The sequence below is a fragment of the Anabas testudineus genome, chromosome 9 (assembly GCF_900324465.2).
Source record: "Anabas testudineus chromosome 9, fAnaTes1.2, whole genome shotgun sequence".
Lineage (NCBI taxonomy): Eukaryota > Metazoa > Chordata > Actinopteri > Anabantiformes > Anabantidae > Anabas > Anabas testudineus.
The window spans coordinates 3,729,491-3,756,906 of record NC_046618.1 but is presented as its reverse complement, the minus strand read 5'-3'; the positions used below and the strand labels follow the sequence as shown (position 1 = coordinate 3,756,906).

The 27,416-nt window shown below is 43.1% G+C and overlaps 1 protein-coding gene across 1 annotated transcript; it reads right to left on the bottom strand.

Annotated features, from left to right (window-relative positions):
• Nucleotides 1–189: 189 nt before the first annotated feature.
• Nucleotides 190–27,005, bottom strand: si:dkey-91m11.5 (PH_BCR_vertebrate and RhoGAP_Bcr domain-containing protein). The gene is made up of 23 exons (XM_026343280.1): nucleotides 24,859–27,005; nucleotides 14,113–14,294; nucleotides 12,400–12,504; nucleotides 11,828–12,013; nucleotides 10,630–10,737; nucleotides 10,341–10,401; nucleotides 10,178–10,230; nucleotides 9,934–10,074; nucleotides 7,595–7,716; nucleotides 7,144–7,309; nucleotides 6,797–6,916; nucleotides 6,541–6,616; nucleotides 6,330–6,434; nucleotides 6,164–6,238; nucleotides 5,779–5,876; nucleotides 5,486–5,617; nucleotides 3,397–3,456; nucleotides 2,912–3,021; nucleotides 2,480–2,619; nucleotides 2,259–2,393; nucleotides 2,025–2,130; nucleotides 1,684–1,843; nucleotides 190–1,599 (listed from the first exon to the last, which is right to left on the bottom strand). The coding sequence occupies exons 1-23, from the start codon at nucleotides 26,207–26,209 to the stop codon at nucleotides 1,510–1,512; spliced, it is 3,882 nt and encodes a 1,293-aa protein (XP_026199065.1). The 5' UTR covers nucleotides 26,210–27,005; the 3' UTR covers nucleotides 190–1,509.
• Nucleotides 27,006–27,416: the final 411 nt, after the last annotated feature.

Genomic DNA, 27,416 nt, shown 5'->3' with positions numbered 1-27,416 from the left:
TGCATGGCCAATTACCAGTTCTGCACCAAACAATTAGTCATGTATGCAGGATGTGTGCACAGTGAACAGGTGGCATGGTGGTGTTGGCCAGGGGCCGCAACACATCAACTCCTTGCAGAAAAAGTTTAGCACAAAACATTGCTGAGCCAAGGCTGCCAACTGACAAAACTGAAGAACACAATGTAAGAATATTGCTATCAAGTTTTTATTTACATAAATCATACATACATGACACCTTGGCAATTGTTTATCCTAATAATGACTAACAGTTATTGCTTATTTTCCATGGGTCACAAGCATTGATGGTTATAATTTGTGTTATCAAGTGTATTCTTGAGGTGATTTGGGGAAAGAAGCAATGCAAGCACAGAGCTTTCAGTTAAATGTAATACTGGGTATGTAGATAATAAATCTGTTAATAACTCTGTGGATGTGGATATGAGTAAATCACTTCAAGTGTCCTATTATGGAACATGTGGTTTTTCTTCTCTAGGTGCCCTTGTTTCTACAGCAGTGTGGTTCTTTCCTATAAAGGTAGAATACTACATACAAGGAATGCAGAGAGCAAAACAACATATACATCAACTCCAGCTGAAAAAAAAATCAAATCAGAGACAGTCTGAAAAAGAAGGTGGACACAACACATAGGAAATATGGACAAAAACTATGCAAAGCCAAGTATACATTCCATGGATAGAAGAATTAGGCCTCGCCCTTTTCCTGGAATGATTTGCCCTTCACTTCTCTGTACCACCTTCAAAGAAGAGCTCATATCTACACTTCCTTGGGCACCATCACGAGACCCTGCAAACCAAATAAGGACACACTTCAAAGGGTTAGATCAACACGCCTGCATGTTGCTGTGTGCCAATTACAGTTTTCACTCCTCATTCTTTTAAATCTGTACAAAATCAAGGGCGTAAACATTAGGGCAACTGAAAAGTTCTATTGGTCCTAAGCAGGGAAACGTTGGCACAGGTGAGCTTCGATCAAGTTACACATTTCAGGGAAAAAAAAATGGTGCAGAAATTAAACAAATATTAAAAAATTAAAAAAAAGGATATTCATTCATCCATCATCTATCCACAGAAAAGAAAATCCAACCACAATACAAATCCCCCTATGTGAATATAGTTAATGTGCACAGTGACAGATCAGGGCAGGAGGAACGTTAAAGTACAGCATGTAATGCTTCTTAAAGCTTAAATTAAGAAAAAAAAAGGAATGATATATTTTTCCATGTGTCATTAAAGGGATGTCTTACTGACACAGCAGATAAGCTTGTAAGTAAACAGCACACACATGCTTTTCACATCATCAAGATCATCATCAGAAATGGCTTTGGTCATGGTGCCCGTCTCCTGATTACACCGTGCTGACAGTTCCCTCTGGTGGCTAAACCGAGCATCCTCAGAGTAAACGACAAGCGAGCCACGGCTGCACAGTGGCGTCCACCTCGCCAAGCAGCTTTGCACAGGACGTTTTATGGACTAGAGCAGGGAGTCAGTGTTATACTTCAGTGGAGAAGAGAAGGCTTTGACGTTTGCTGTCGGGCGTTGGAATGCTCTCCAGCTGAAGGAAGTAGAGGAGGACTTGAACCTACGGAGGAGACACATAAGAGGCGATCAGACCCTCGCGGGTAATCCAAACACCTCTATCACACTATCCTGATAAGAGTTTTACCTGAGCCATGACCTCCAGAGACCAGCTGTCATTCATGGAGATCGGCTGTGAGCTGTTTGGGATTTTGCTGTCTTTTTCAGAGGGCCGAAGTAAAGTGGGACCAAAAACTGTGGCCAGATTGTGCAAAGACATCTTGTTGATACTCTCGTTTTCAGCCACTCTGTGAGAATAAGACCATAAATGACATTCAACCTACAGAAGTTTCTTTTTGATGTTTCTTTTAGCCACTGATAAACTGTGTACTTGTGCATTAACAGTTGTTCCACAGTCAGTAACAGACACTATTCATTACACTATTCATACAATCACTGAATGAATGTATTCTAACTATGGCTGTTTACCTCTTTAGATGGTCGAGCAGGAAGAGGAAGGTGACGAGATTGGGCTCCGGTAGAGACAACAGCAGGTTGAGCATGCAGCTTTCCTTGGCCACACTGTCAGACAGAGCTGTAAGACAAAAGCATGCGCGCGCACACACACACACACACACACACATCAGAGTGCTTGTGTCACAACTTGTAGTGCTGCACTGACCAATAAAAAAATGATGCCAACTTAAAGAAGTGGCAACTGACCAATGCCTCCAGCAAAGTTGGGGTACAGCTCGTCAGTGAAGAGAGGCTCCGGCAGCTCGCGGAAATACAGCTTCAGCGTTCCAGCAATGGCGTTTACGTCCATCTCCCTCATCATCACAGACACGTCCTTGTTGTCTGCGGAGCAATTGAGACAGAAGTCACTGAATGTTAAGTCTTCCCTACATTGGTCAAGTCAGGTTAGAAATGAAAACTGAACTCACTTGAGTCAAACGCAGCCTTCAGCGCCTGGATATCAGTTGCGACGCCCGACACTCTGTAGATGCCCACCTCATCCATCCCTCGTCGCTCAATCTCCTCCACACACTGTCTCACGATGAGGGGAATCTTGGAGCGCTCTCGTCTAGCGAGGACACAGACCATGCAGAAAGGAGTTAAAAAGGGGGGATACTCACACATCCACACAACGTATGCATTCACCACAGACGTATTGCGTGTACTAGTTATTGTCAAAGTTAAGACCACGTTTCCCATACATCCTGTTGGTTTCAAAACACCAGATTTAATGCAAAATGCAATTGGTTTAAAATGTTGTGTCAATGTCTCAAAAGAAACATCTACGTTGACGAACTGAGATGTATGAATAATCAGAAATAGATATACTGGTATGTGCATGACACGTATCAACAACTCACTTAGTTACTATGTTGATTTTCACTCCAAAGACACCGGACTGTTTCCTTGAAGGCATCCTCTTCAAACTGAACTCTCTGCTGGTGAATTTCATCGAGAGCTTCACCTCAATCTGAAACAAGGAAAGGAAAACAGTTACAGTTGGAGCGCAGTAGCAAAAGAGTCAACAGACTCCCAGCAAAGTTTGCTAAGAGTAGCAACCATACCAGACCAACCATGACGTTTAAAGTGCATTTATTAGCACAAACGAAAAGCACCGTTCACACATCACTGCTGGACACAGTCATCCTTTACAGCTTGTCTTCTGACTTGTAGCTTCCAATTCAGAGATTAATTATCAACTCTTTATATCACATTAAAAGCATCAAGCACAACATCTCACAACATAACACTAGGTAAAAAAAAAAAAAACATTAGATGTAGACTTCTTTAACAAGTCTTCATGCAAATAATTGTTTCTGCTCCTGTGTTACAGAGGAACACTTACCCCGTTCATGGCGATGACTGTCCTCTGCCAGTCTTTGTTTTGCAGAGTCTGAGGATCCAGCTTGGGAACAAAAAAAAAACACAAAAAGTTTTGCTTTAGATTCTGTTCAGAAACCAGGAAATAAAAGTTAAATGTAGTATTTAGTGTACAGTAAGTACCGTGTGTGTTATCTCCGTATAGCCAGGGAGCGTAAACTCATGCCTGTAATCTATTTTAGTCGTCTAACTAATACCAAACTGCCAGCTTTATTTACAGTGATCAGCCATGAGTAACGTGATCACATCACAGCAGTGTGCCTGTCCAACATGGCAGATGTTCCTTCACCTAAGAAAGCATCAAATCTCATTCAGATAATCCTCTGTTCAGTGAAAAGCAACTGTCTTACATAATAAAAAGATAAAATAGAAAAGAGTCGGAGCTGACGTCTAAACCAGAAAAGATAAATTCCTCAAAATCACCTCAAGAAAGAGACAATAAAAAACAAGTTTGTCCTCAAATGTTGGTTTCCAAGACGTCCTTTACACCATCACCCAACACAGACCTGTGCACTGCTCACGTTCCATGTCTTTACCTTTGGTCTGAGCAGACTGCTGCGAACTCTATCCCACAGACGGACACCAGTACTGGGAGATTTCCTTGGAGCTGTGTCTCCCTCTTCTTCCAGACCATTACAGGCCTGATCCCCACTCTCCTCCTCGTTAGGATTATTCTCACTCATCCTTTCTGGCATGAGCTCCAAAATGTCTAAATGTCTCTGACTAACAGCAAACAAAGAAACCAAAGCTGTTCCACATGAATCGCCATTCGCTGAACCATCTCACTAACACTGACTGGGTCCTTCTTTCATGAAAAATGAGTCATTGATCCCTGTGCCTTGAAGAATCTTTATGATGTTGGCTAATGGAGCCCAGCTGAAATATAAGACAAACTTGGTGAGTCGTCTTCACGTCTCGACATTGTTCAGACCAGGAACAAAGCCACGCAGCCTGCTGACTACGTTTGTCTCTGTGTTGTTCTACTTCCCAGATGGATTTGGGGGATTAGCTCCTGAGAATCCCCTCCTACCCTCATTACTAACGTGCTCACGCCTGCCGCTGTGGGAGTGCTGGCCGAAAACTCGGCATCTCAGGTAACCTTAACAGGATCCTCAGGGACCAATTACGGATTAGTACCCATGACCTTTAGCATCAGTACTTACATGTGTTGTCTTCTTGATATCAGAAACACTTAGTGTTCAAATCCATAATATCAGCCTTGCTGTTACCCTTCCACAAGACGTGCACAGAGCACGTTGTAAGATTGTGGCTTTTCTTATCCTCACAGCTACAATTTGGAGAATTGAGTATTTTTTTATTATTTACAAGTTTTAAATTTTTTTTTTTCTGTTTTTCAAATATTTTACACTTGCCCACTCAATATCAGAATTAAAAACTCTCTTACTACCACAGACAAAAGCAAGCAGACAGGCCAACATGACACTAAAGGTCAAGAAAGTGACTTCAATGCCTCCAAATCCAGGCTTTTGGCAGCTGAGGAACCAGCACCTGACTGCATGTGCCCACATGCTCTGTTCTCTAATACTACACCCACCTGTCTAACAGGGAAATCCCTTCGTTGGCTACTCAAAGAGCCGACTGAGCTCTGTCATGCTATGGCGCAGTTCCAACAGCTACATTTGGTCAAACTAAAGTCTAATCCATGCGCTGTCACAACACTCTATCGGGGGGGGTCAAGCAGAAGTGACCCACAGACGACCTCAGGGTTCATTTCTTTTTCAACACTAAAGGGCCCCACAAGGCTGGAATTAGCCCAAAAATGCCCTTTGGTCAGAGGGACAGTCACGGCACCACTGTGGAGCTCGTGGAATCAATAGAGGGAGAAAGTTCACTCCACATAGCCAAGTACTGTTTTCCCAGAAATCTACGTTACTCTATAGTGACTCTGTCAGTATTGATTTTCTTGTTTTCTTTTGTGTCGTCTGACAATATGGGTCCAGTATCATGTAGTGCAAAATAGATTTGTTTCTTTATTGGCATCTGGTATCATTAGAAATCCTGGAAGGATTTCACAAAAACAACAAAACATTTACCTTTATCTGTCCTTTGGCCACAATCTTGTCTGTGATCTCTCCTTCCTCTTTGCTCTGCTTGGTTTTGTTGCAGAACTTGTCGTAACAGAGCAACCTCAGAGTCTGAGAGCCCTCCAGTTCAATTTCAAACTCCTTGCAGGAAAAACAGAGATAAGGCCATTTTAGGATTCAACCAAAGGCATACATTTTATCCAGGCAAAGGTTTACTCAACAGCCTTTATCTTGTTTTCAAAACTTCTCTGAATTAGTTTCATAGAGGTCAATCACACTATTTCTCCACTCTGTACTCTCACCTCGTTCCAGTTGGGCTCTGTAGAGTCTCTGTACACTCGTGTTTTGGCTTTGTTGACAAAGTAGCCAAAAGAATCCACCTCCAGGGAGCAGTAAAGGTCTAGAAGGTAGAAGCAGAAGTAGTTTTAACATGTGAATCAAAATGAAACTGAAAACTCAGGCTCCACATTAATCATCTGCCCATACACGCACACTGCACAGTGTAAGACATATTTGAGGAGGTTTGTACAGCGTTCCTGACTAATCCCACTTGTTCTCCTGCAGCTGCCCTCCCAGCTGACAGCCACAGAGAGAGGGGCGTGGCAGGGGGGGGGCTACAGCAGGTGAAACCTAACTGTCATCATGTGCACCCTCTGAGAAAAGTTAGTGAGGGAACAAGCTACTTACTTAAGTTCTGTTTGAGGCCAGTTGCAGAGTGGACAATGACATTCAGGAAGCCATATAAACCAGAAGATTCATCTTCTGTGGATTAAAGAGTCCAGTTTGAGATGGAACTACGAAACATCAAGTACATTAAAGGTGAATTAAAACATGGGAAATAAAAGTTAAAGACCTTCTTTATTCATGGTCATTGGAATAGTGTGAACAGTCTGGAGCTTCACACATGAGTTAGTGAGCATCTGCAGCTCCAGAGAGGTCAGAGAGAAGCTTTTAAAACCTGCACAACAGGAGTGGAGTCGAGGTTAAGACACTTTCCAACTTGATTGTACATATATAATTCATATATATCATTAAATAAAAAAAAAACACCAACAAATCCTCACACTTCTTCTGCTGCTCACGAATAATCTCCCTCCACTCGGCACGTTCGTAATCAGAAGAGATGAGAAATGTGAAACCCTGGAAGACAACAAAGAGAGATTGACTGTGGTTTATTGTATTCACATGCTGTAGTGTCAAGCTGTCAACAGCAGAGAGCAGCCAAAGTCAAAATGACAAGTAATTCTTTTAGTGGACAAGATATTCCTAACAAAGTAAAACACTGCGTCCACCTTGTGTTGAAGTTCTCTCCCGGCTCACCTTGCCATTTCTGCTGGCCACTCTGAACGCCATGTTGGGGGACATGAGAAGCAGCAGAGACTCTTGTTCTGATAACTTCTTCCTCAAACGCTCTATCGCCTTGGGTCCTTTGGTGGTTCTCTACAGAAGCACAGGGTTAATCAAGTACAAACTCTGCTGTCTGGACATTTTGTTCTATTCATATTTGCTCATTTTTAAGTTCCTCATTTTATTTTTAGTCTTTTTTCAGAGATTTTACAAAGTGCACATTGTTGTGGTGTGTATGTACTGTGATTCCTGCACCAACAAAGTCATAAACCTAGATAATATACTGAGGCCTGAGTTTCTGTAGGCGTGTATGTCCTCACCTTCTCTCTTTGGATCTCGTTCTTGATCTGCGAGATTCTGATCTTCATAGCGTCAATCTCCTCATCCTGAACCAGAGGGATAGGGGTTGACTCGCAGTCCTCGATGGTCTGGAAGGTCAGGTCAGCCAGTGGGATGTACCACTTACAGTCATACTGTTGTCCTTTTCTGTTTGTGGACACGGGAGTTTATAAAAAACACACTATTTCTTAAAGTTCCTGATTTTCTTCAACCAGTAATTGCCACGTTGTTGTGGTTTATTTTTTTACTTGCATGAATGGTTTGTTAAGATTATGAAACATTACAGACCACAAGCTTGCAAACACATCTACTGAAACTAGCGTAAATCAGTTTCTGCAAACAATGGCTGCTAACAATATAGCACAATATAGTCCTTAACAAGGTCACAGGCGTGCATCTCCGACCTCCGGCTGGACGTCGACCCAGACTCACCCTGCAGCCTGTTTCTTCAGCTTGGCGCAGAGCAGCAGGTCAGTGAACAGGAAGACGTGACGGAGTTTCCTGGAACCTTCGACCAGCTCCACCATGAAACGATCCCTCAGCAGCTGACGGTTCTGCCAGTAGGTTGTAAAAACAGTCAACAAAATAGATACAAAAGTGAGATTCTTTCAACTAATACATTACAGCACCAAAATCAGACTGCTGCCACACTGAGAACTGCTGATAGGACAATAAATAAGCTGAATGTTATAGTGATGCCCGGTTTAGGCTGGTTTACTGATGTTTGTACATGCTTGGATTTAGTGCACAGCCTGTGGTGGTGATGATGCTGCTCCCAGATAAATACTGTCCAACCTCATAATACTCAAAACATTAAATCATCTGTGATGTGAGCAAAACAAGGCAGTAAGTGTATACAACACGTTTCCTCCACAGCAGGGGAGCCCCCAACTGATGGAAAATCCAGTTCAGCCACTGTGACTATATTCTGATGAGCTGTGTCTTTCCAACGATCGACTGTAATTTCAGATCTTCCTCTGCCCGTTGTTAACCCCTCAAGGCTGAGAATAAGGGCGGATGTGATGACACAGGCTCTTCCTGCATCAGCGTGCATCTAAATCCCCCCACCACCCCCCACCCTACTCCGCTCCCTTGATCTCAGGGCAGAAGCTGTTCACACTGACACTGCCCATGTGAGACCTCTCCATCCCACACCAAACACAGTTTAACAAAAACAAGGAAATCACAGCACCATGGTTTTCCTCTGCTCCACTCCAGTGCTGGTTAGTTACAAACATTTTTTGAGGGGGTGGGGGTGGGGGGTGGGGATGTACTCAAAATTGTTCAGTACTGTCCTGATATCAAAAAGAGTGGTGTCAGGGTCACATCCGCTTATTGTTTTGTGAGACAAACATGACCACAAATAGTCAATAATCCAATGGAAAAACAACTGTTGCTGCTCAGCACTCACACCCTCTCCACACTGGAATGTGCTCCCGTTTTCTTTTCTTTTTTTTATGGACCATAATGAGATGTTAAGCGATGAGGCGTGTTGAAGAGGTGAAGCTAAACAAACATGGGTTTAAATGGCTGCGTTAATTACAGGCAGCTACGGTGCAAAACATAAACAATGGATGGAAATGTAGTCAACAGCTTCTCACGTACAACAACAAATCCATATTTTAAACTGTTTGTAATATGCTGCCTTGTGATCTGGTAAAACTCACTGATGGCTTTCAGACTTCTTAGAAATATACAAAAGTGTGTTCCCAAGAACTTTCTCTGAGTTCGTATCCCACCCTGGTGGGCAGGGAAAGTTCCCAGAAACAACAGAGGAAGTTCTCATTCAGGTCATCTGAATCAGAGCCCTGAGGTGCATAGTGTCTGCGGGGTGGGGGACAGAGGGGTCAGGAAGCACAAACAAGTTGGTTCGACCATGAAGTTAGTAAGGCGTGTTGCAGCTAATTTCTGGGAAGCAGAGTTTGATACTGCGGCAGGGAAGGATGGGAGTGATCGGCGAGGTAACAAGCAGGTTTTCCTGGTTTGCGACAGGCAGACCCTCGCCTCCAGTGTTTGCAGGGCTTTGTCATGAGCTTCCTCTATGCTCCACTTCCTACACGACTAAAGCAGAAAGGCTGAGATGAGTCAGCCACAACCTGACTCACACTCAGTTTTATTGCAGATTCCGGACACCTTGTGCCCTCTTGTGCTTTTTACTATCAGTAGTCGGTATATGACGGGGGCAGATATAATCTTGAATTCCGTGCTGCTGGTGTCTGAGTGAAAGAATGAAATAAATGCACACACTGTACACTATGTTCACATTTGGCACAAATATAAACATCAATTCCATATAATCAAGTCTCACATATGAGTCAAAAACCCTTTAACATGTAGCCCACTTCCTTTAGGCCTTCAAGCCACATTAGCAGCGTGGCTCTGTGGATGGCACCATGAGTCACCAAGTCCACCACTTTGGTATGTGCCACCGGATCATTTCTGAAAACGTCAGTCATCCCTTCACCTTTTATATCTAACATCTTATCTAACATCACCATCAGACCAAACGCCTCCAGACGTCTGGAAATCTCAGCTGTACTTAATGTTTAGTGTTAAAAAGTAAATATCAGCCTGTAGGTAGCACGTTAATCTAAGACAGTGAACCTTCGGAACATTATGCTAATGTACCTGTAGAGGTTTTTTTTTATTTTCTTAATTCATTTTTGGTTTTCACTGAGACTAAGTACATTTATTGGGGGGATTTATCAACTTGGAGTCACAAAGTCGTTGGTATAACTGTGGTGTAAGGTTAGTGACACAGGCACACTGACCTCTCCTTTCATAACTGTCATAGACTGCCTGCGAGGTGTGATCTCTTCATTAATACTGGACAGGAAGTTCTGGGAGATGCGCAGGGCGTCCTGTAAAAGTGGATAGTCTGGGTGGCTGGAGGGCGTGTGCTTCAGTAGGTCCTAGAATCAAAAGATTAAATAGAAAAAAGTGTTGAATTAAATCAGTTAACTTGGCACATAGGCAAGATGTTGCTCTAGATATTCATGAGGCAGCAAGACTTACATGCAGAACAAGTGTGCTACGTGTCACTCTGTCCACAGGCTTGTAGAGAAGAGCTGTGGAGGAGGAAGAGTTAGCTCCACAAGCCCAGTCACAGCTCTACTTACTACTTATAGCACATATTGATTAATGTGGAGGCTGGCCATTTGTATCAATCACTACTCACTTTCCAGTGAATTTTTAGCCGAATGGTCTTTGCAGTCCTTTGTGCTTTTGACCTTGAGATTCTGGCAGGAAGATAAGAGCAGAGGGAATGGTGACAAAAATGCCCCTATTAAATCAGGAGCTAGTGCCCCACAGTGCAAATCAAAACAATCAGCACTGCTGTAAAAAGCTGCACGGTTCGACATGGCGAGGATTGCCGAAAACTGTCCTGTCATCACTTGTCCCAAGCAGCTGCGCAACATCAAACACCCGCCTGGAGCAGTTGCGTTGTGTGTAACGTGATTACATACCTCAGATATCTCTGCAAACTGAGCGTTTGCCTGGCAGCACTTGTCTGCCGTCTCCACGGCAACCTTATAGTTATCCACAAAGGCCCGGTACACTCCAAGCTGGCTGGCCTACAGGGCACAAGTAGAGCACAGATACACAGTAGATTCACAGCACAACAGCGTACAAGATTTTACTAGTCTATGATAGTCACTGGTTGCTGCAGTCTCTGTATATTGGAGCATGTTTTGTCATTTTGTCAACAACAAAATAGGACTAATTAACGCAAATCAGTGAGATACGATGTTTGCTCTCATCTCAATATAAACCCACATGTATGAGTGTTTTTGATCTTCATCCAGCACTGACTTAAACTCCTATTCAGCGATCTCCTATAGAGCGTTTTGTTCTCCTTTACTGCTTGTCATGTGGTGTAGTGAGGCTTTTATCTGGCCAGGAGATGACTCCAGGCAGTCTACTCGCATGTGCACTAAAAGATCCACTGAGCGGTACCAACAGCCAAACACTCCCACATTTTTCCTCTGACAGTCTCCCTTTTTTTAAACAATCATTAATAATTGGACACTTAAGGAGAGCCATAATTAGCTTCTGAAACTCACTGACTTGACAAATGCTGGTCTGTTTGATGAATAACCAGCAAACTATTTGATGTGAGGTTTCACGTTAGTTGCTGCTCGTTCTTTTTACTCAAAGCAGTCTTTACATCAGCTGAAGGGGTGGCCCTATTCTGCTTATCTGTGTGTGTGGTTAATAAACACTGATGGCACAGTGAAACATGTAAAAAAAAACTAATCAAACCATTATGGCAACATCTCACTCACACTATCAGCCCTTCAGACACTCTGTATTCCACTGCCCACAGACTGGACTCTGCAGGATGTCAGTTTTCTGCTGTGTTAAGTTAAAAGTAGTGGAAATAACAGGTCCTAGTTGCTTTAGCTGAGAAACATAGCTATGACACATTTTACCCCAAAATTATGCATGGAAACAATTTAGTCATTAAAAAAATCTGTAATTTTTCTGATGACATGGTTGATGTCATTTGTAAAAATCTGAAATGTAAGTGGACTATCTGACACTCCAGTGTTGACACACTGATTTACACATGAGGGGACGTAGAGAACAATTCATCACATAATTAATTTGCAGTTACCACATGGACATGTTGTCCTGACCCTAACAAAGGTATTATGATCATACCAGTTTCTGAAAGAGGTCGCCCACGCACTGCTGGTGGCTCCAGTCTTGGACTCGGGGCAGCAGAGCATCATAGAAGTCCTTGTGGATCTCATGAAGCTCTGGTACTTTGAAGAAGATAGTCTCGATCTCCTGTGTGCTCAGCATCGGCTGGGAAGTTGTAGCTGAAGCTCTGAGAGGTTTCATGGGCTGGACACATAATGACAGGCTATATTTGAAAACAGTTACTGAATATATAGTAAGAATAATAACATGTAGAAATAAAATGTAATCACCAACACAATAAAGAAAAACTAATATCAAGAGTTTAGGATATTTGCTTTAACAAGCCGTTTCATTTGTGCAGGAGGAGGAAGAATGAGTTATTTCTTAATAACAACAACACTAATATTGGCTATCAAAAGCTAATGCATACTGGATTTATTTATGAGTCTTCTTTCAAATGAATGAAAAAGAATTAACAGTATTCATTTTCAATCTATTCTGAAAAAGAATTTGAATCATATGTTTTAGTCTAGACTTGGCACTGGGACCAACTCTGGAAGGTGTGAGTGTGTGTTCTGAGTTACACATACTATCAGCAGGGCCTCCAGGTGGCTGAGGTACGTCTCCTCACTGGCCAGGATTCCTGACAGAACCCACTTCCTCATCTCCAGCCCCTTCTCCTGATCCAGCTCCACCTGATACAAATACAGCAGAGAGTAATAATAATTGGCAAAGTGGAAGAGAGACGCTCTTCACCACAAAACATTTGTTTTGACATATGACATGTGAACTGTGAATGGCTTGATGTTTAATAAACCACCCACACACCTCTGCAAACCCCTGGGTGCAGCCTGTTGCTGTGGGGTTTGGAGACACCAGATCTGATTAAACTCTGTGGGAGGTTGAGATTCCAAGAGGCCTGCACCCGATACTCCTGGCATCCTAAAGAAGACTAATGTGTTTTCTAGCCCAGGAGTTGTTATTCCAAACTGGACATACCCATCAGTCAACCAGGCCTTGGCTGTCATGTCAGTGAGAAGCTCAGTGAAGCGTCGAGAGAGGCTGTATAAGGTTCTTCTATTATATTAGCTACATAAAACCTAAAAGCTGCATTTTGCTGACTGAGCCCCCCCACCCTTGAACCATGGTTTAGGCTTTGAAGATCACATCAAACAAAAAGAATACCACAGATAGTACAGGACCAGAGCAAAGGGGGAGGGGAGCTGGGTCTCTTTATAACATCTGTTTGCCCACAGTACGTTTGCTGAGTATGTATGGTCTATTTCAGCAACGCCCTGCTTCATACTGAAAAGAACTCCCATCTGGTAGCTATATGGTGAACTCTGTATTTTATAGTTGGGCTTTAGATGTCTCAGTTGAAGCAGCTTGCTTGAATGCTGTGCTGAAGGAGCTTCTTCCATAGTTTTGGTTTTAGATACATGAGCTTCAGTGAAATGATCATGACAGGCACTAGAGGCTACACAAAAGAGAAACCCTGTGTTATAAAGTGAGTGTCATGGACATCTACAGAATAAACCAATTCTGCTAAAAGACACAAACTACTCAGATGATGTGGTGTTTTGGGACTTTTATTTTTAACATTCTTTTGTTGAGATTTACTTGACCGGGATGAGGATTAAAGATTATAATAAACAATCAAGTCCACTGTTCTAAAGACTTGTTGCCTCTACATGGCATGACAGACACAAATCGCCTCCAGTCAGATTCTGCACAGAATTTTTGTGGTTTGTTTAATAGAAAAAAACATGAAGAGAGTCCAGTATAAAAAAAGTTTCCAGCATTGTCTCTGTTTATGCAAAATACCACACACACACACACACACACACACACACACACACACACACACACACACACAGATACAGGAATAGAATAGCAAGTAGCAATATCCTCTTTGCAACAGGAACATGAGATTTATAGGAAATGCTGGTGCAATTTACTGAAATTCTTTTATGGGTTTAAAACAACTTTTTTAGGTGCCATTAAAAGTAAGTAGGTGTATTAATGATAAAATGACTTGACCTGAATAAGTTAACCTGACCTAAAATCAATTTATACACTTTTCAAAAATTGATGTGTTTAAAATGAGGACGAAGGTCTGGACGTTCTTGGTTCTGCTACACCAAGACACAGTAGTAGAAGAATTAATGTCAGACACTACGGTATAAGAGCACAGAACAGGAAGCCTCAGCTACTAGAGTATGGAGCAAGGACAGAGAAGGACAAGGCAGCAGAAGAGAGGAGAGAGCAACAGCAGCAGTAGTATTGTGACCCGGCAACATTACCGACAGTGTGGACTCCTGAGAGCCAGATGACTGGGTGTCTTGGCTGCTCTGGGCTTTTGAACAGAGCCGTGGAGAGGAGGTAGGAGATCCAGTGTAGCACAGAGAGTCGTGGCGAGCCTGATGCTCTTCTGACTGCTCCAGGTCATAGCCATATGACAGAGGGGTCTCGTTGTAGGGAGCCTCTGTGAGAAATAGCCAGACAAAGGACAATAGTCACATGGTGTGTCATTAAACTGTTAAGTCATGTAGTAAACAAGGAGAAACATCATGGGAAACGCAGGAAATTGAAACCTCTCTTGGTATTCTAACACTGAGTCAGCACAGATTGAAGTTGGTGGTGCTAGCATAGCTATTTGGAAAAACGATATGAAAACACTATTAAGAACGTAAAGAGATGTCAAAGACTTTAGAAATTCACCAGTGTACAGTTAGACAAACAATCTACAAATGGAGACACTTTGGGACTGTGGCTACTCTACCAAGAAGTGGGTGGCCAGTCAAGATGAACCCAAGAGCACAACAAACACTCATCGGTGAGGTAAAGAAACAACCCAGAGAGACAGTCAAAGATCTGAAGGCATCATTGGAACTGACTAACATCTGTGTTCATGAATCTGCAATATGTAAAACATTGAACAAGCAGGGTGTCTATGACAGGACACCACAAAGGAAGCTGCTGCTTAATAAAAAGAAAATGTTTTGTGGACTGATGAAACTTAGATTCAACTATTTGGAAAGAACAAACAGAACTACATCTGTCATAAAAAGGACACACACATTGCGCATATTATTATGAAAACATCATCCCCATTGTAAAGTATGGTGGAGGAAACATCATGATTTGGGCCTGCTTTGTTGCATCAGAGCCTGGCCAGCTTGCAGTGATTTAGTGGAAGATGAATTCCCAAGTGTATCAAAAACTTTTCAGGATAATGTGAAAATGTCTGTATGTCAGCTGATACTCTGTAGAAGTTGGGTGATGTAACAGGACAATGACCCAAAACACACAACAGAATGACTTCAGAGAACAAAATAAGAATAAATAAGAAGTTTTTAAGAAAACCATGTCTGAAGAATATGACAGAGCTAAAGCAGTTCTGTAGAAAGAATGGGCAAAAGGTTCTGCTGAACAATGTGCAGGTCTGATCCACAGCTACAGGAAGTGCCTGGTTGAGGTTATTGCTGCCAGGAGGGGGTCAAGGGTTCACATAATTTTTCCACTATCTCTATGAGGTTTTTATGGTTGTTCTCAATAAAGACATGAAAGAACTGAATTTGTTTGTGTTATTATTTTAGTAACAACATATTTGTTAATACACTTCACTTCGATGAATTATGTTTTATGACAAATTAATGCAGAAAACCACAATATTTCACATACTTTATTCTTGTCACTGTATTTCTAAATAAATGTGCGTACTGCATATTAGTATACAAGTGAGTTTCCATAGTATAGTATAGTAGAGTATAGTATAGTGCGAGTTACAGGTAAAGTGTAACAATAGTGTTCTGTGGAGTCTGCTATGAGTATTTTCTATGGTTTTATGTGCTATGAGTGCACATAAAAGCATCAGAGAGTGGAAGGAATAAGGGACCCCGTGTGGTAATTAGGCCACAGTGATCGCATTTAGTTGTAAGTTGCTGATCTTATTTTGTGCACTAACACTGAAAATAAGAAAAAAGCCACAACTTGTTCTTCTCAGCCTGGAAAAAGACATGCGTGTCTAATAGCAGCTATTAGAAACACTAAGCAGCATGCAGTTTTTTTACTGCCATTTGTCTTTATATCAAAATCCTCTTAACCTTCATAAACCTGTGACCTACACAAATCTACCGCACAGCCTGTGCCAGGTGCAGAGGGCTTGTGCCAGAAGAGCGGATAAGCCCGGGAAACTGCAGGGGCAACACACGTGCTCTGCCCATGCCAGGCTTGTTGCACAATTTGCCTACGTGTGTTTTCAGGACAGCATAGAAGATGAAAGGAGCTGCTGTAATTTGGTTTAATATTCAATTTGTTCATCTACCAACGTAAGACGTCTGAAAGATCAGAAAATCAGCAAAAGAAGGATGAAAATCTTTCCTTCGGGGACAAAGCTCACGTTTTACATAAAGGCTGAGCACAAGCGGGTGCCTGAAAAACAAGTGTAACCAATGAGAATGAATGCATGTTGTGCTTGTCATTCCTGTGATGTCAGACTTTTTAGGACACTGTGAAGATGAAGATCAACAGGCCCTGCATCCTGTAATTACTGTCAGCCACCCCTGACTCACCAGCACTTTTGGTGATTAAGTATCAAGGATGTGGCAGCCAGAAGATGATGAGAAGAGATCCTAAACAGCAGTAGGATAATGTAAAAAATGGCAGACTTGTCTAAGAGTATTTAGTTTAGTATGTCAAAAACAGGACAAAAAAACTTGTTTGCCTCAGCTTGAAAACAGGAGAAAGAGGATTCTGGAAAGCAGGGAGGGAATAAAACCAAGTCACCCTCTGGATCCCTGAAAGACAGTTGGATTGACAAGATGACATCAACAGAGGCTGTGACAAAAGACACAAACGAACACACTGGGCTCAGCAGACAGGCAGAGAGATATACTAACTGCTCCAAGAAAACAGGCCAAACAGCTCCACAGCATAGAGGAAGTCCATGTGAAAGGCCACTCTGTGCTCCAGTGAGATTATACATCAAGCCCACCACTAGATGAATAACACATCCTCTCTCGGGCAGCAGCCTCAGAGCCACAAACTATCTCCGTCCAGGAGAAAGAAAACAGTCAGAGCTTGTTAAAACACTCCAAACAAGAATAACTAAGGAGGAGAATTTAGGAATGCATTCAGCACGCTGAAATGCCGAGCCATTTGTGTCTTTTATAGGATCATTTCAAATTACACAGACTTCACTTGCGGCAGTGTGAGAAAGTGGACATTACAACAGATCCTCAGAGAGCGCAGTTGTTCTACAGATCACAAGGACGGCTACTGAGAAAGTGTCCGGGCAGGTCTGTCGGGGGAAGTCAGCAATTCATATGCCTTCAGAGAGGAAACAGGCTTTCTGCACAAGGTCATCTTTCAACAAACAGCGCGTGCATGCATGCATGCACACACAAACACCCACACACAAACACACATTACCTACGGTCGTGGCTCATATTTACATTCTGGCAAATTTGGAAGATCCTTTGCAATTAAAGACGTCACAGCAATTATAACTCAAAATTCAAGACGATTGATTCTTCCACTCATGCTGACAATCATAGTCCTGGTTATGTAAAAAAAAAAAAAACACATTTCAAATCATATAATTTCGATATGTCTGCTGCAAAGTCCTATTTCCTTTAGCCCAATGCATAAGCTGATACAAATACACACATTGTGATATTATTGACTCTACTAAATAATCATTCTTGGATAACTTCACTGTGTGGAACAACACAGTGTTGACACTGGAAGCTACACCACAGAAGCCGCTGTGAAGACACAATGGTGATTCTTGTTCCTCTCTAGAGTAACTCAATAACTGACAACTTGCAATATTCACAGTATCACACAGTGGAGTGCCAAAATCATTTTGGCAGCTCTGCAATCTGTCCTCGCTGTCCCATACTCAACTAGCAGCAGCTTAATGGGGTTTCGACTGTGCAATAGAGCTGTAATAAATACATTCTAATGACATTACATAAGATTGCTGAGCCCAAAAGCTGTGGCTGTGAGCTGTGTGGAGCCATGGATCAGAGGGAAGCTGATTTTGCTTTAGACTGTCTCTGAACTCTGTAATTCTGTGTTTTTCAAGAATGTCATTTGAATGTATTCCTAGGAGCCACGGTTTTATAGATTTACAGATTTACAGCAAATCAGCAACAAAAAGAAAGAATTTTATTGGAATCACACAACACACAGTGTCTTCGCTTTCCCACACTACTACCCTGAACGCAGCGCCTAAAAATAGGACTCAAGGATATATAAGGACTCGGCCAAACAACTAGTTCCTAGCTTCCGGTTCCCTTCTGGAGAATAATCAGTCATCATGAAACACTTTTCCTTCCTGCAGAATATAAACAAGAGCCAGCCGTTTAATAAAAGGGGGCATGTTGGATGTCCTATTGATGACAAAGCAAAGACACATTCAATCCTAATCCTAATCCATAGAGATGAACTGCAATAAACAGGCAGAGAGGGAGTGACAGATGTGCAGTGGGGACAGTGCCACAGCATCAGAGATTCATGATCACAGAAATAATCGTGCGTCTTTTTTCCTTACACTGAGCCAAGGCCACAGCATCAAGAAGACAGAGCTTCCCCGTTGGTGGCTTTCGTGAAGATTTCTTTTTCTATGTTAAGACAGCAAACTGCCATTATCATGTGGGATGGTGACAAAAACACAGCATTTTCACTTCACAGCAGGGCATTTGAATACAGAGGAGCATGAGTCTGCTATTGGCTCTGGAAACAACTAAAAGTGGGAAGCTGCAATCAGAGGAACAGGTTTTGGATCCAGCTGGGACTGTCTGGATATCCATTTAAAGCTGTGAATATAATAAGATGGCTAAAATATCAATTTTATCTGACTGATGAGGAGAGTACACAAGCAATGCCCAAAAATAAAAATCAAAGAGAAGAGAGGTCCATTGATCAATTCCAATAAGAATAGTAGCATCCATAATTTCCCCATTTCACAGTGCTGCCCAGCCTGGCTCATTGACCCATCACTGACTCCTGTTTGAAATGATCAGAGCCCACTTATTGCTCCCTGCTGTGAACATATTGACCATCCACACAAAGATCAGTCGCCTGATGGACAGAATTTAGATTGCATGCTCCCAAAAATAAGCACCACAAAGCAATGTGTTGATCGATCCTGCACAGAAAAGGCTAGAATTAAAATTTAAGCATCTATACCCCAACGGGGAAACAAAGTACAGTGAAGGACAAGCATCCTGTCACCTCCCTAATGGCTGTATAGATCTGGTTAAAAACGTCGCACCTTTGGAATAAAAGCAGCAGAAGAAGCCAGTGTGAGATGCTGTTAAAAGCTAAGCACCACTTTATGGTTCCAGCAAATGGATTCTCCTTCAGACTGTACGGTCACTGGGGAAACAGCAGAGGCGGGGAGAGCAAACAGAGGAGGACTGGTTTAAGGGTGGGGGCACTTCAGACACTGGTGACCCCAGACTGTGGCTCTTGTAGTTTTCCTCACTTCATGGCAAACAGAAAAATGTTGACAGATTTATCTGTAATCCACTTCACTATGACATTTAAGTCTTCAGACTACAAAGAGTCTACTTGGATCCCACTGCTACTGAACACTATCTCTCTGACTACCCCAAGGGACCATGTATGGATGATAAGTGAAGGGGCATTCACATGAGGTCATTATCATTATGTTGTTTGTTTTCCCATTTCTGAAATCACGCAACTGGGTCAATGGGGCATTCCAGAAAAAGTTGTACTTGGAGGAAATGAGTCAAGATCCTAATCCTACATTTCCCATAATGCATTTTCTAAACAGTAACATCAGCACGCTGTCATGCTCACAGCGACTTCATATTTAAGAAATATGTTGACCATGCTCACAATCTAAGTTTAGTCTAACATGTCAATAAGTAATAAAGATGAAAAACTGAAGCATCCAATCAATCAATCAATATGATGTTAATGTCCATGAATAAGTCAGAGAACCAGCAGTCAGAAAGGTTCAACCTGTGGGGATTGGGAATGTAAAGTGATGGACTGACCAACCAAGATCACAACTTACAGCCACCCTGCTAGTTCTCAGACTTGACGAAGCCTGTTGTCAGAGTCGGTGTTGTACTCCCCAGGAGTGGTAAATTGATGACGACATGTGAAATCGGTGGATTGGAGTTATGACAAATGCAGACAGTATTTTCACTAAAAATGTTAGCTATCATCATCATCACATCGCAGTTCTCCTGAAGCCTTTGCTGGTCTGTGAGGCCCTTTCAACCAAACAAGAAGAAAGAGGCCCACCAGCACCCGCCTCTGATCTGTTGTAGGGCAGCCTAAAATTAGTGCCAGTCATTGAGCAGTGTAGGTCAGAAGTGGGTTGCCCAGCCCAGCACACCTACTAATCAGCGTGTGTGGAAATAGCTCAGGGTGGTCAGACTGCTGCTTATAATGTGCTGCATGACTGAGAGAATCAAAGCCCAATAATTGTTCCAGTCTGTGAAAACAGACAATAGAGCACATGTGTACAGTGGCTACACACAGATTAGCTTTACTAAACAGCAGCAGTCTAATATAAATCTCTTTAGTCTTATTTATTTACAAAATTTGAAAATGACCCTGATCACAATACTTATTTAAAAAGCCTCTAATTTGAAATGGACTAAACTCAGTAGTTCTATATGAACACAAATGCATGATAATTGCTTTCTTTGCTTGTTACATTGAAATGATGAGCACAGATATAACCAACCACCTAGAAAACACATTAACCTCCAGATATGATCAAATATTAACTTGCATGTCTGAACATAATTAAATATTAGTGGACAGACCTCACCTTATGTGCATCAATGCTATTGGCTCAGCTGTGACATGCCTGGCAACACAGGTCTGGTAAAAGCCACTGGTGTGTAGGCTCAGCATAGTGAGTCAAATCACCACAGAAAAATCATTAGATTCGTTTTGCTAAGATACAAAACTTTTGCGTATCTGAAAAATGTTGGGCAGCGTTTTTCTGCAGTTCGGGAGGAGCTTTGTCATCTTTGAGAAAATAATCCCTGATGAGTTTTTTGAGCTTGGACACAATTAAATAAAAACCAAAAGTGTTTTTGTTTAAGTGTATTTTGCTATTATCAAGACAATTATGTCATAGTGATGTCATAGTAATTATCTTGACTTGGGTGTGGAGAGAACAAGTTTGCGTTACAAATTGGGGTCATGGGTTCTAAATATATGAACAAAGCAGAGAGGGTCAAAATAATAGGAGATGCTGAGACAAGATGCATCATGGTAAATGGCTCGAGAGTTTTTGGAGGCTGAACCGTACTAGATACTGCTGTTTCAATTTCGACCATCCTATTCCATTTTAGTCTGTCTGTGCAGTGAAAAACCTCTGGACTATCCCTTAAATATAGGGACACAGTCAAATCTAGCGTCAACACTCCCTCATACTGTCATACAGATTGACTTAGCAAGAGAAAAGTAAAGTTTTGACTAAGCTTGACCCACCATACAAGTCCCAAGTGAACTCATACAACACTTAACATTTCATTAGCCATTTCCCCCCACACCCCACAAGCAGCTGAGACATTCCATAAACACTTGGCCTGCCAGCCAGCAGCACAGTGGGTCCTTTGAGTGGGACCAGGGAGAGGAGCTGAGACTGAGACCAGAGGGCTGAGGCAGAGCACGAGGGAGGCTCACTGACCTGGAGGAGGCCTGTAGGCTCATAAACATGCCAGAGATTTTTTTCCTCTATTAAGGTTCATCTATGGCAACGCATAAGTGAATAAATGAGTACGTGAAAGGCAGAGCTAATAGGAAAATCTAGTGGGAACAGTCTTACAGAGTTTCTACACAAGTGTTTTCGTTCTGTTTTCTGATGGGAAGAAACAAAAAGACTATTCATGGCTTTTACTGTGAGAGCAGCTGGCGAAGCCTAGCCTGGTGTACTGATGGCCTGCCAGCTTTTGACCACTTTACCCAGCACACTGCACAGAGGAACAGGTGTCTTACTTGCAAATACACACACACAGGCAAACTTGACTGCCCCAAGAGCTGCCAGCACTTCCTCTTGTAGGCCTACAGTTACTTTGGGAAAGGGAGAGGCTGAATTCCTGGGCTTCCTTGACCACTAAACTTCAGATGTTGATATACAGGTACAATGATAGGCCTGTCTGGGCTTCCTAGAGGGACCTCAAATATTCATGACTCTGCAAATAATGGGAGGGTGGACCAGTGGTGGTGTGATTCCTGCTGAGCCAGCAAGCAGTGCCAACCTCTGCACTGAGGCCAAGTCATTCAGACAGACTTCATCATCTTTCTTTTAATGTCGCAGCCGTTCCAGACAGACCTGTCTACCTGTAGAACTGATGGCATTTCACGCTAATGAATGATGCTAAATGCATCAGACAATCTCCTGATTTTTGCAGAGGGATTATGATTTAACTAATGGGAGATTTATTATTTCCCTTTTGGCCGACCTCTTCCTCTATGCCCTCTCACTGTAATACATTAACCATGAGACATTCCCAGACTCTTCTTCAGCCACAACAGAAAGCTGTCGCTGCAGGCATGTCATTGCTGTGATGATAATTAATTATGGCAAAATAGACCCATCAGAGAGTTGGCCTCCTTAAAAGCCCACAGCAAATCGCCAGCTCTGTTCATAGCCAGACTTGACAATTGGCCTAGATAACCAGAAACCAGGAGACGGCACTTATTCTTCTATTCATAGAAAAAAAAAAACTCCCTTGAGATGTGTCAATTTTAGACTGGCAATTTCACACGTACAGCAGAGAAGCTTCATGACGAGTATGGGTTTGTTTGTGTCAGTTAGTAGGTGTTTCTTATGGTAACTCATTTTTCCCAGGCAGAGGCAGGCTGCCATCCCACTAAAACACTCTCACACAGCAGCAGCAGCAGGGACAAAGTGAGGAGAGTGTCTGCAGCAGAGGTCACATATTCCATGACAGGGTGCAGAACATAAACATACACACCAAATCTTACAGTCCAGAAATCCTCATTGGGGTTTAAACACAGGCGTGTGTTGTCTTTCTAAAGCGTTGTTTAATAGCTGCACAATGCATAGCTCACTGGAGCACAAAGTGCCTTTACAGCACTGAGATTAAGTTAGCTTTACTAGGCTGAATTAATGGATTTTAGTGAATACCGCAGTGCTTTATGATAAATACAACAACAAAAAGAACTTTCCAACTGCTCCCTTAAAGTCACTAGCCACAACAAAGAGCAATTTATTGCAAAACTATGCCTCACACCAGCTCCATGCCCGCGGCCTAATCCAACAACGTGCACAGTAATGTTATTACAACATCAAAAAATAAATCCAGAGTTCTGGTAATCCACAAAGCAGGGTCCACATGAGGCAGCTGCGCCATTATGTCAGCAACAAGTCTTCTGTGGACAAAAGCAGCACGTCAGGATGTGCAGCACGGTGGTTTGGACAGAAGGTGTCAAACAGGACACAGGAGGCTTTAAACAGGGAATTCCACTGATTTTACATGTAAAAGCTCAGTTTACGGGTCAGGGGATGTGCTACTCAGCTGGCGGAAACAGCTGGGCCTCAAATGCAGCTGACTAAAAGACACTTACGTGGTCCACACAGAGCTTTCAACGTCACCTCATGTTGTTTTTTGTTCATCAGAATAATTAGCTCAGACTTAAAGACTACAAACACAGATTGTGGAGCCTGAAAGATGTGCTCATTAACCAGACAGGGAGGGTGTAATAAAAACACAGGGTTGCTGTAAAGATTCGAACATGTCAGTCATGCGAGCAGCGTGCTGGCTTACGCTTCATGCTGATTATATCACGGACTATCTGCTTGTTTGTCACATGCTTTGTGTCAGAGAGCTTTGGAGTGGATCACCTTATATAACAACAAACTATTCTGCTCATCTGCTTAATCTGACCCACAGTGGACAGCAAACAGCGCCTTTTCAGGGGCGGGTAGGGGACGGGGCAGAGGCAAATAATTTTCCATCCCCAATCCTAATACGTGCTGTGCATCCCAGGCCTTCCGGCCCCAGCCAGCAGCAGTATGTGTCCCCGTGTGTCACTCATTTTGACAAAAGTTCTTGCAGAGGAACACCGACTCCCTCCTCTTCTGCTCTCCTTGGCATTACTAAGTTGCCCAGACCACTCTACTTATCTCACTTAACATTGTTATATTGTTAACATGTCAATACTCGTTGTCAGTGAGTGATTCTCCCATTGTATGACCATATAACAACAGGAAACACTGATGGCAGGCGTTTTGATTGGAAGCTGTGTGACACACTTTAAGTCCATCTATCCTCTTTTTTGAAGAAATTGTCAGGGCTTTTTCCTCACTGCCTCCTCTAACAAAGAGCCTCCCTAAATTTATCACGCTAGACAAACCCCTTTAAGTTAATTACTCAGCACCAAGGACAACAACGCTGATGTGTGCTGACACAAAAACACTCGGGGTGGACGGGCCGGAGCGACTGGGAAGCCCGGAGGCAGCCGCTGTCTCAGTGAAGAGCATCTCGGTGGGCAAAGAGCAGAAGGGGGAGAGAAAGAGAGGACAGGCCTGCTTGTAAAAGGGGAAAAAACACAGCTTAAAGAATTGCATTACCGCCAGGTTACTGTTAAGCATTGGTATGTGTGCTGAAAAGTGGATCTTTAACCCCTTTATGAGGCAGATTCACTTTTTACAAAGTTGAACAATAAACAGACATTAAAATTCTCATAAATGGGACAAGAACTTTATCCAAACTGGCCTCTTTTTATTTAGGCCATGTTAATCATAATAGCTTGGTTCCATTCCCTAAAGAAAGAAAATAGTAGCAAAATATAAAGTACATAATAAAATCTAGAAACCATTTTCAGATTAACTTGGTGCAGCTAAATATCAAAATATTAGGTCTTCATTAAAGTGATTGCAGATGCGTTTTACACATCGCTGACTTATTCTGGATCCAGTTCAGCCAGAGCAAGTACAGACATCTTTCAAATAGTGATTAGACTAGTCCTTTTAAGAGAAATGAAACCTTTGTGTGGTGCAGTGTGTCTTGCAGACCCACCTAGATCTCCTTGAACACTGTTGTCATGAGAGGTCCTGCTGGATGTGGTGGAGTCCCCATCACTGGGCCAGATCTGGCCCGTTTTACGGACCCCAATGATGGAGGCCTCAGAAACCACCACATGTTGCTTCAGACGTTTCTGAGACAGAGGTGTAGGTGGGCTGCTGCTGTCAAAGGACTGTTGGGAAGGTGAGCGGCTTTTCTCCCTGTACATCTGATAGGTGGTGGGGCTGGGAGACACCTGACTGGACTGGCCTGACGAGAAGTCCTCCTCGCTTGATGTCAAGTTCTCGTTGGAGCTGCAGTCGGGTGTGTAGCCCCCTCCGATGTCATCGAAGCTTCCGGGAGAGTAGGAGCGTCTCGGCCAAGTGAGGTGTGCATCTTCATCCATGTTGTGGTCCCTAATGTGGATGACTCGAGTGTCCCCCTCGCCCATCATTCCCCCAACGTACACACTGGTGTAAGGCTGACATTCCAGTAGCTGTCGCTCAGACTTTCCTCCAGTGGAACGCATCACACTGTCTTTCAGGAAGTGTGGGCTGACCTCCGCATCATCATATGACCCGTTGTAGCCACAGTTCCCCTCAGCTGATCTGCCTCTCTGAACAGCCTTGTTGATGTCTCCTGTGGCAGCTGACAGGTTCCCCGGGACAGAGTGCAGGGACCTTTTTCGCTCCATCTGCATGGCCTGACAGCCCAGGGTGCTGATCCTGTCTGAAACTTCCCTGTCGTTGACTCTGACCAGCCCTCGCTCGTGGTGGTACTCCATGTTCACATAGAAAGGTTTCTCCTGGCTGCCCATCACTGACAGTCCTCTGCCGTCTCCGGCCGTGTGAGAGTTGGCTCTCCTGATGCGCTCAAAGTTGGATCTCAGAGCTGCCACTGACCCCGGTCCCACTGGAAAATCAGGAATCTCTGGCTCCTGGCGGACGGGTGACACCCCACCTTTCTGTTTGGCTGGGGATGCTCCGTCCACTTCTCCCTGTGCTTGTGCTTTACACCTCATTGTCTTGGCAGGCCCTCGATTCTGCTGTTCGTCCACCAGTGCTTCATCTGTGTGGGACCTCTGACTGTCTGCACCAACGGTCAGATCATCGTCATTTGTCTGGGGCGTCCTTTTAAATCCCCATCTCTGTCCATCATAAGACTTCCTTTCTTTAGCAAGCAGAGTCTGCAGATATATCATCCGAAAGCGCTCCTTGTTTACTTCCTTCTCCAAGTGCCTGATAGACGCCTTGCATTTGTCAAGCTCCTGTTCAATGTCCCCCAGTGAGTTAAGGTCCATGCATGGGGGATCAGACTCAGGGAACTGGGCTTTCCATGCCTCCACAAACCCCACAGGTTCAACCATTATTACTGAGACATAAACTACTCAATCAGCTAACAATACACGAATGCATTACTAAAGAATGAACTGGACTTAACTTTTTAAAACAAACAGCTTCCATAGCGCTACAGTCCTAAGAAGAAAGGTGTGCTCCAAGGTTGGGAAGGATCCACTTTTCAGGGACGAAAACCTACTTCATTTGAAGTCTTTACTCACAAACACTAGAATAAAATCCGACACAGACGGGATCCCTGGCCGGGTCTTCTCACTGTTGGTCCAGACGTGATTTGATCCTGACTCTCTCACTCGGTCCTTGCCTTGTCTTGTCTGTGGAGATCCTCTGTGCCTGCTGCTGTCAGACGCAGCTTTCTGGTGTTTTGGCTCTTCGTCAGCTTTTACAGTGGCAGCTCTGAGAGGAGGGGCTACGCGGGTGTCATGTCTGTGTTCACTGAGAATACACACAAATAGTCAATGTGAAAAAAGCTGTTTTCTAACCGAAGACCGTTTTCACATGGAGCCGATCGAGGCAAAAACACCAAAATAAAAATGTTGACAAACGCTGTGGCAGCCATGAATAAACGCTGCGATAAAGAAGGGAAATTACATTTTACAAGGCAGAATGGGAGGATTTTGTGCAGGAGGGTGTTGTCCTGGGGTTGTTACAGTTCAGTTCAGGTGGATGGAGAAAACGGAGGTCCTGACTTTATGCACAACTATCCTATGTTGTTAGCTCAAATGCAGCTCTGAGCTCTCTGCTGCCCGTTTACACTCATACTAGAAACCTGCTAATCTCTTATTTCCCTCCTTGTCGCCTTATGACACAGCACACTTGTCCTTTGTGTTGCGCACTGAAAACTCTGATTAATCCTTCCAAAGTTCATTGTGTTGCAACAGAAAACAGTGACTTGTGCAAACATCGCCATCTACAGGTTGAAAAGTTAGGACCAACACAGCGATCTTAAAAACTAACTTAAACCGCACATTGCGCACACAAAATGCAGGACTTCGAGGTTGAGGTACTACAGCAGGTGGTATATCGCTGATGTGTTTCTGTTTTTCATCTAGCACTAATCATTTGCACAAAACACCTATACATCTATTTTCCACACAAATACCACAGGTTAATTCCGATTCAATGTGATTTGACTGGAATCAAGGTTTCCTGACACATTTCTAAAACATGCAGAAGAAAGTCAAAGGTGTGTATTTTAGTCACATTTATTTAAATTAT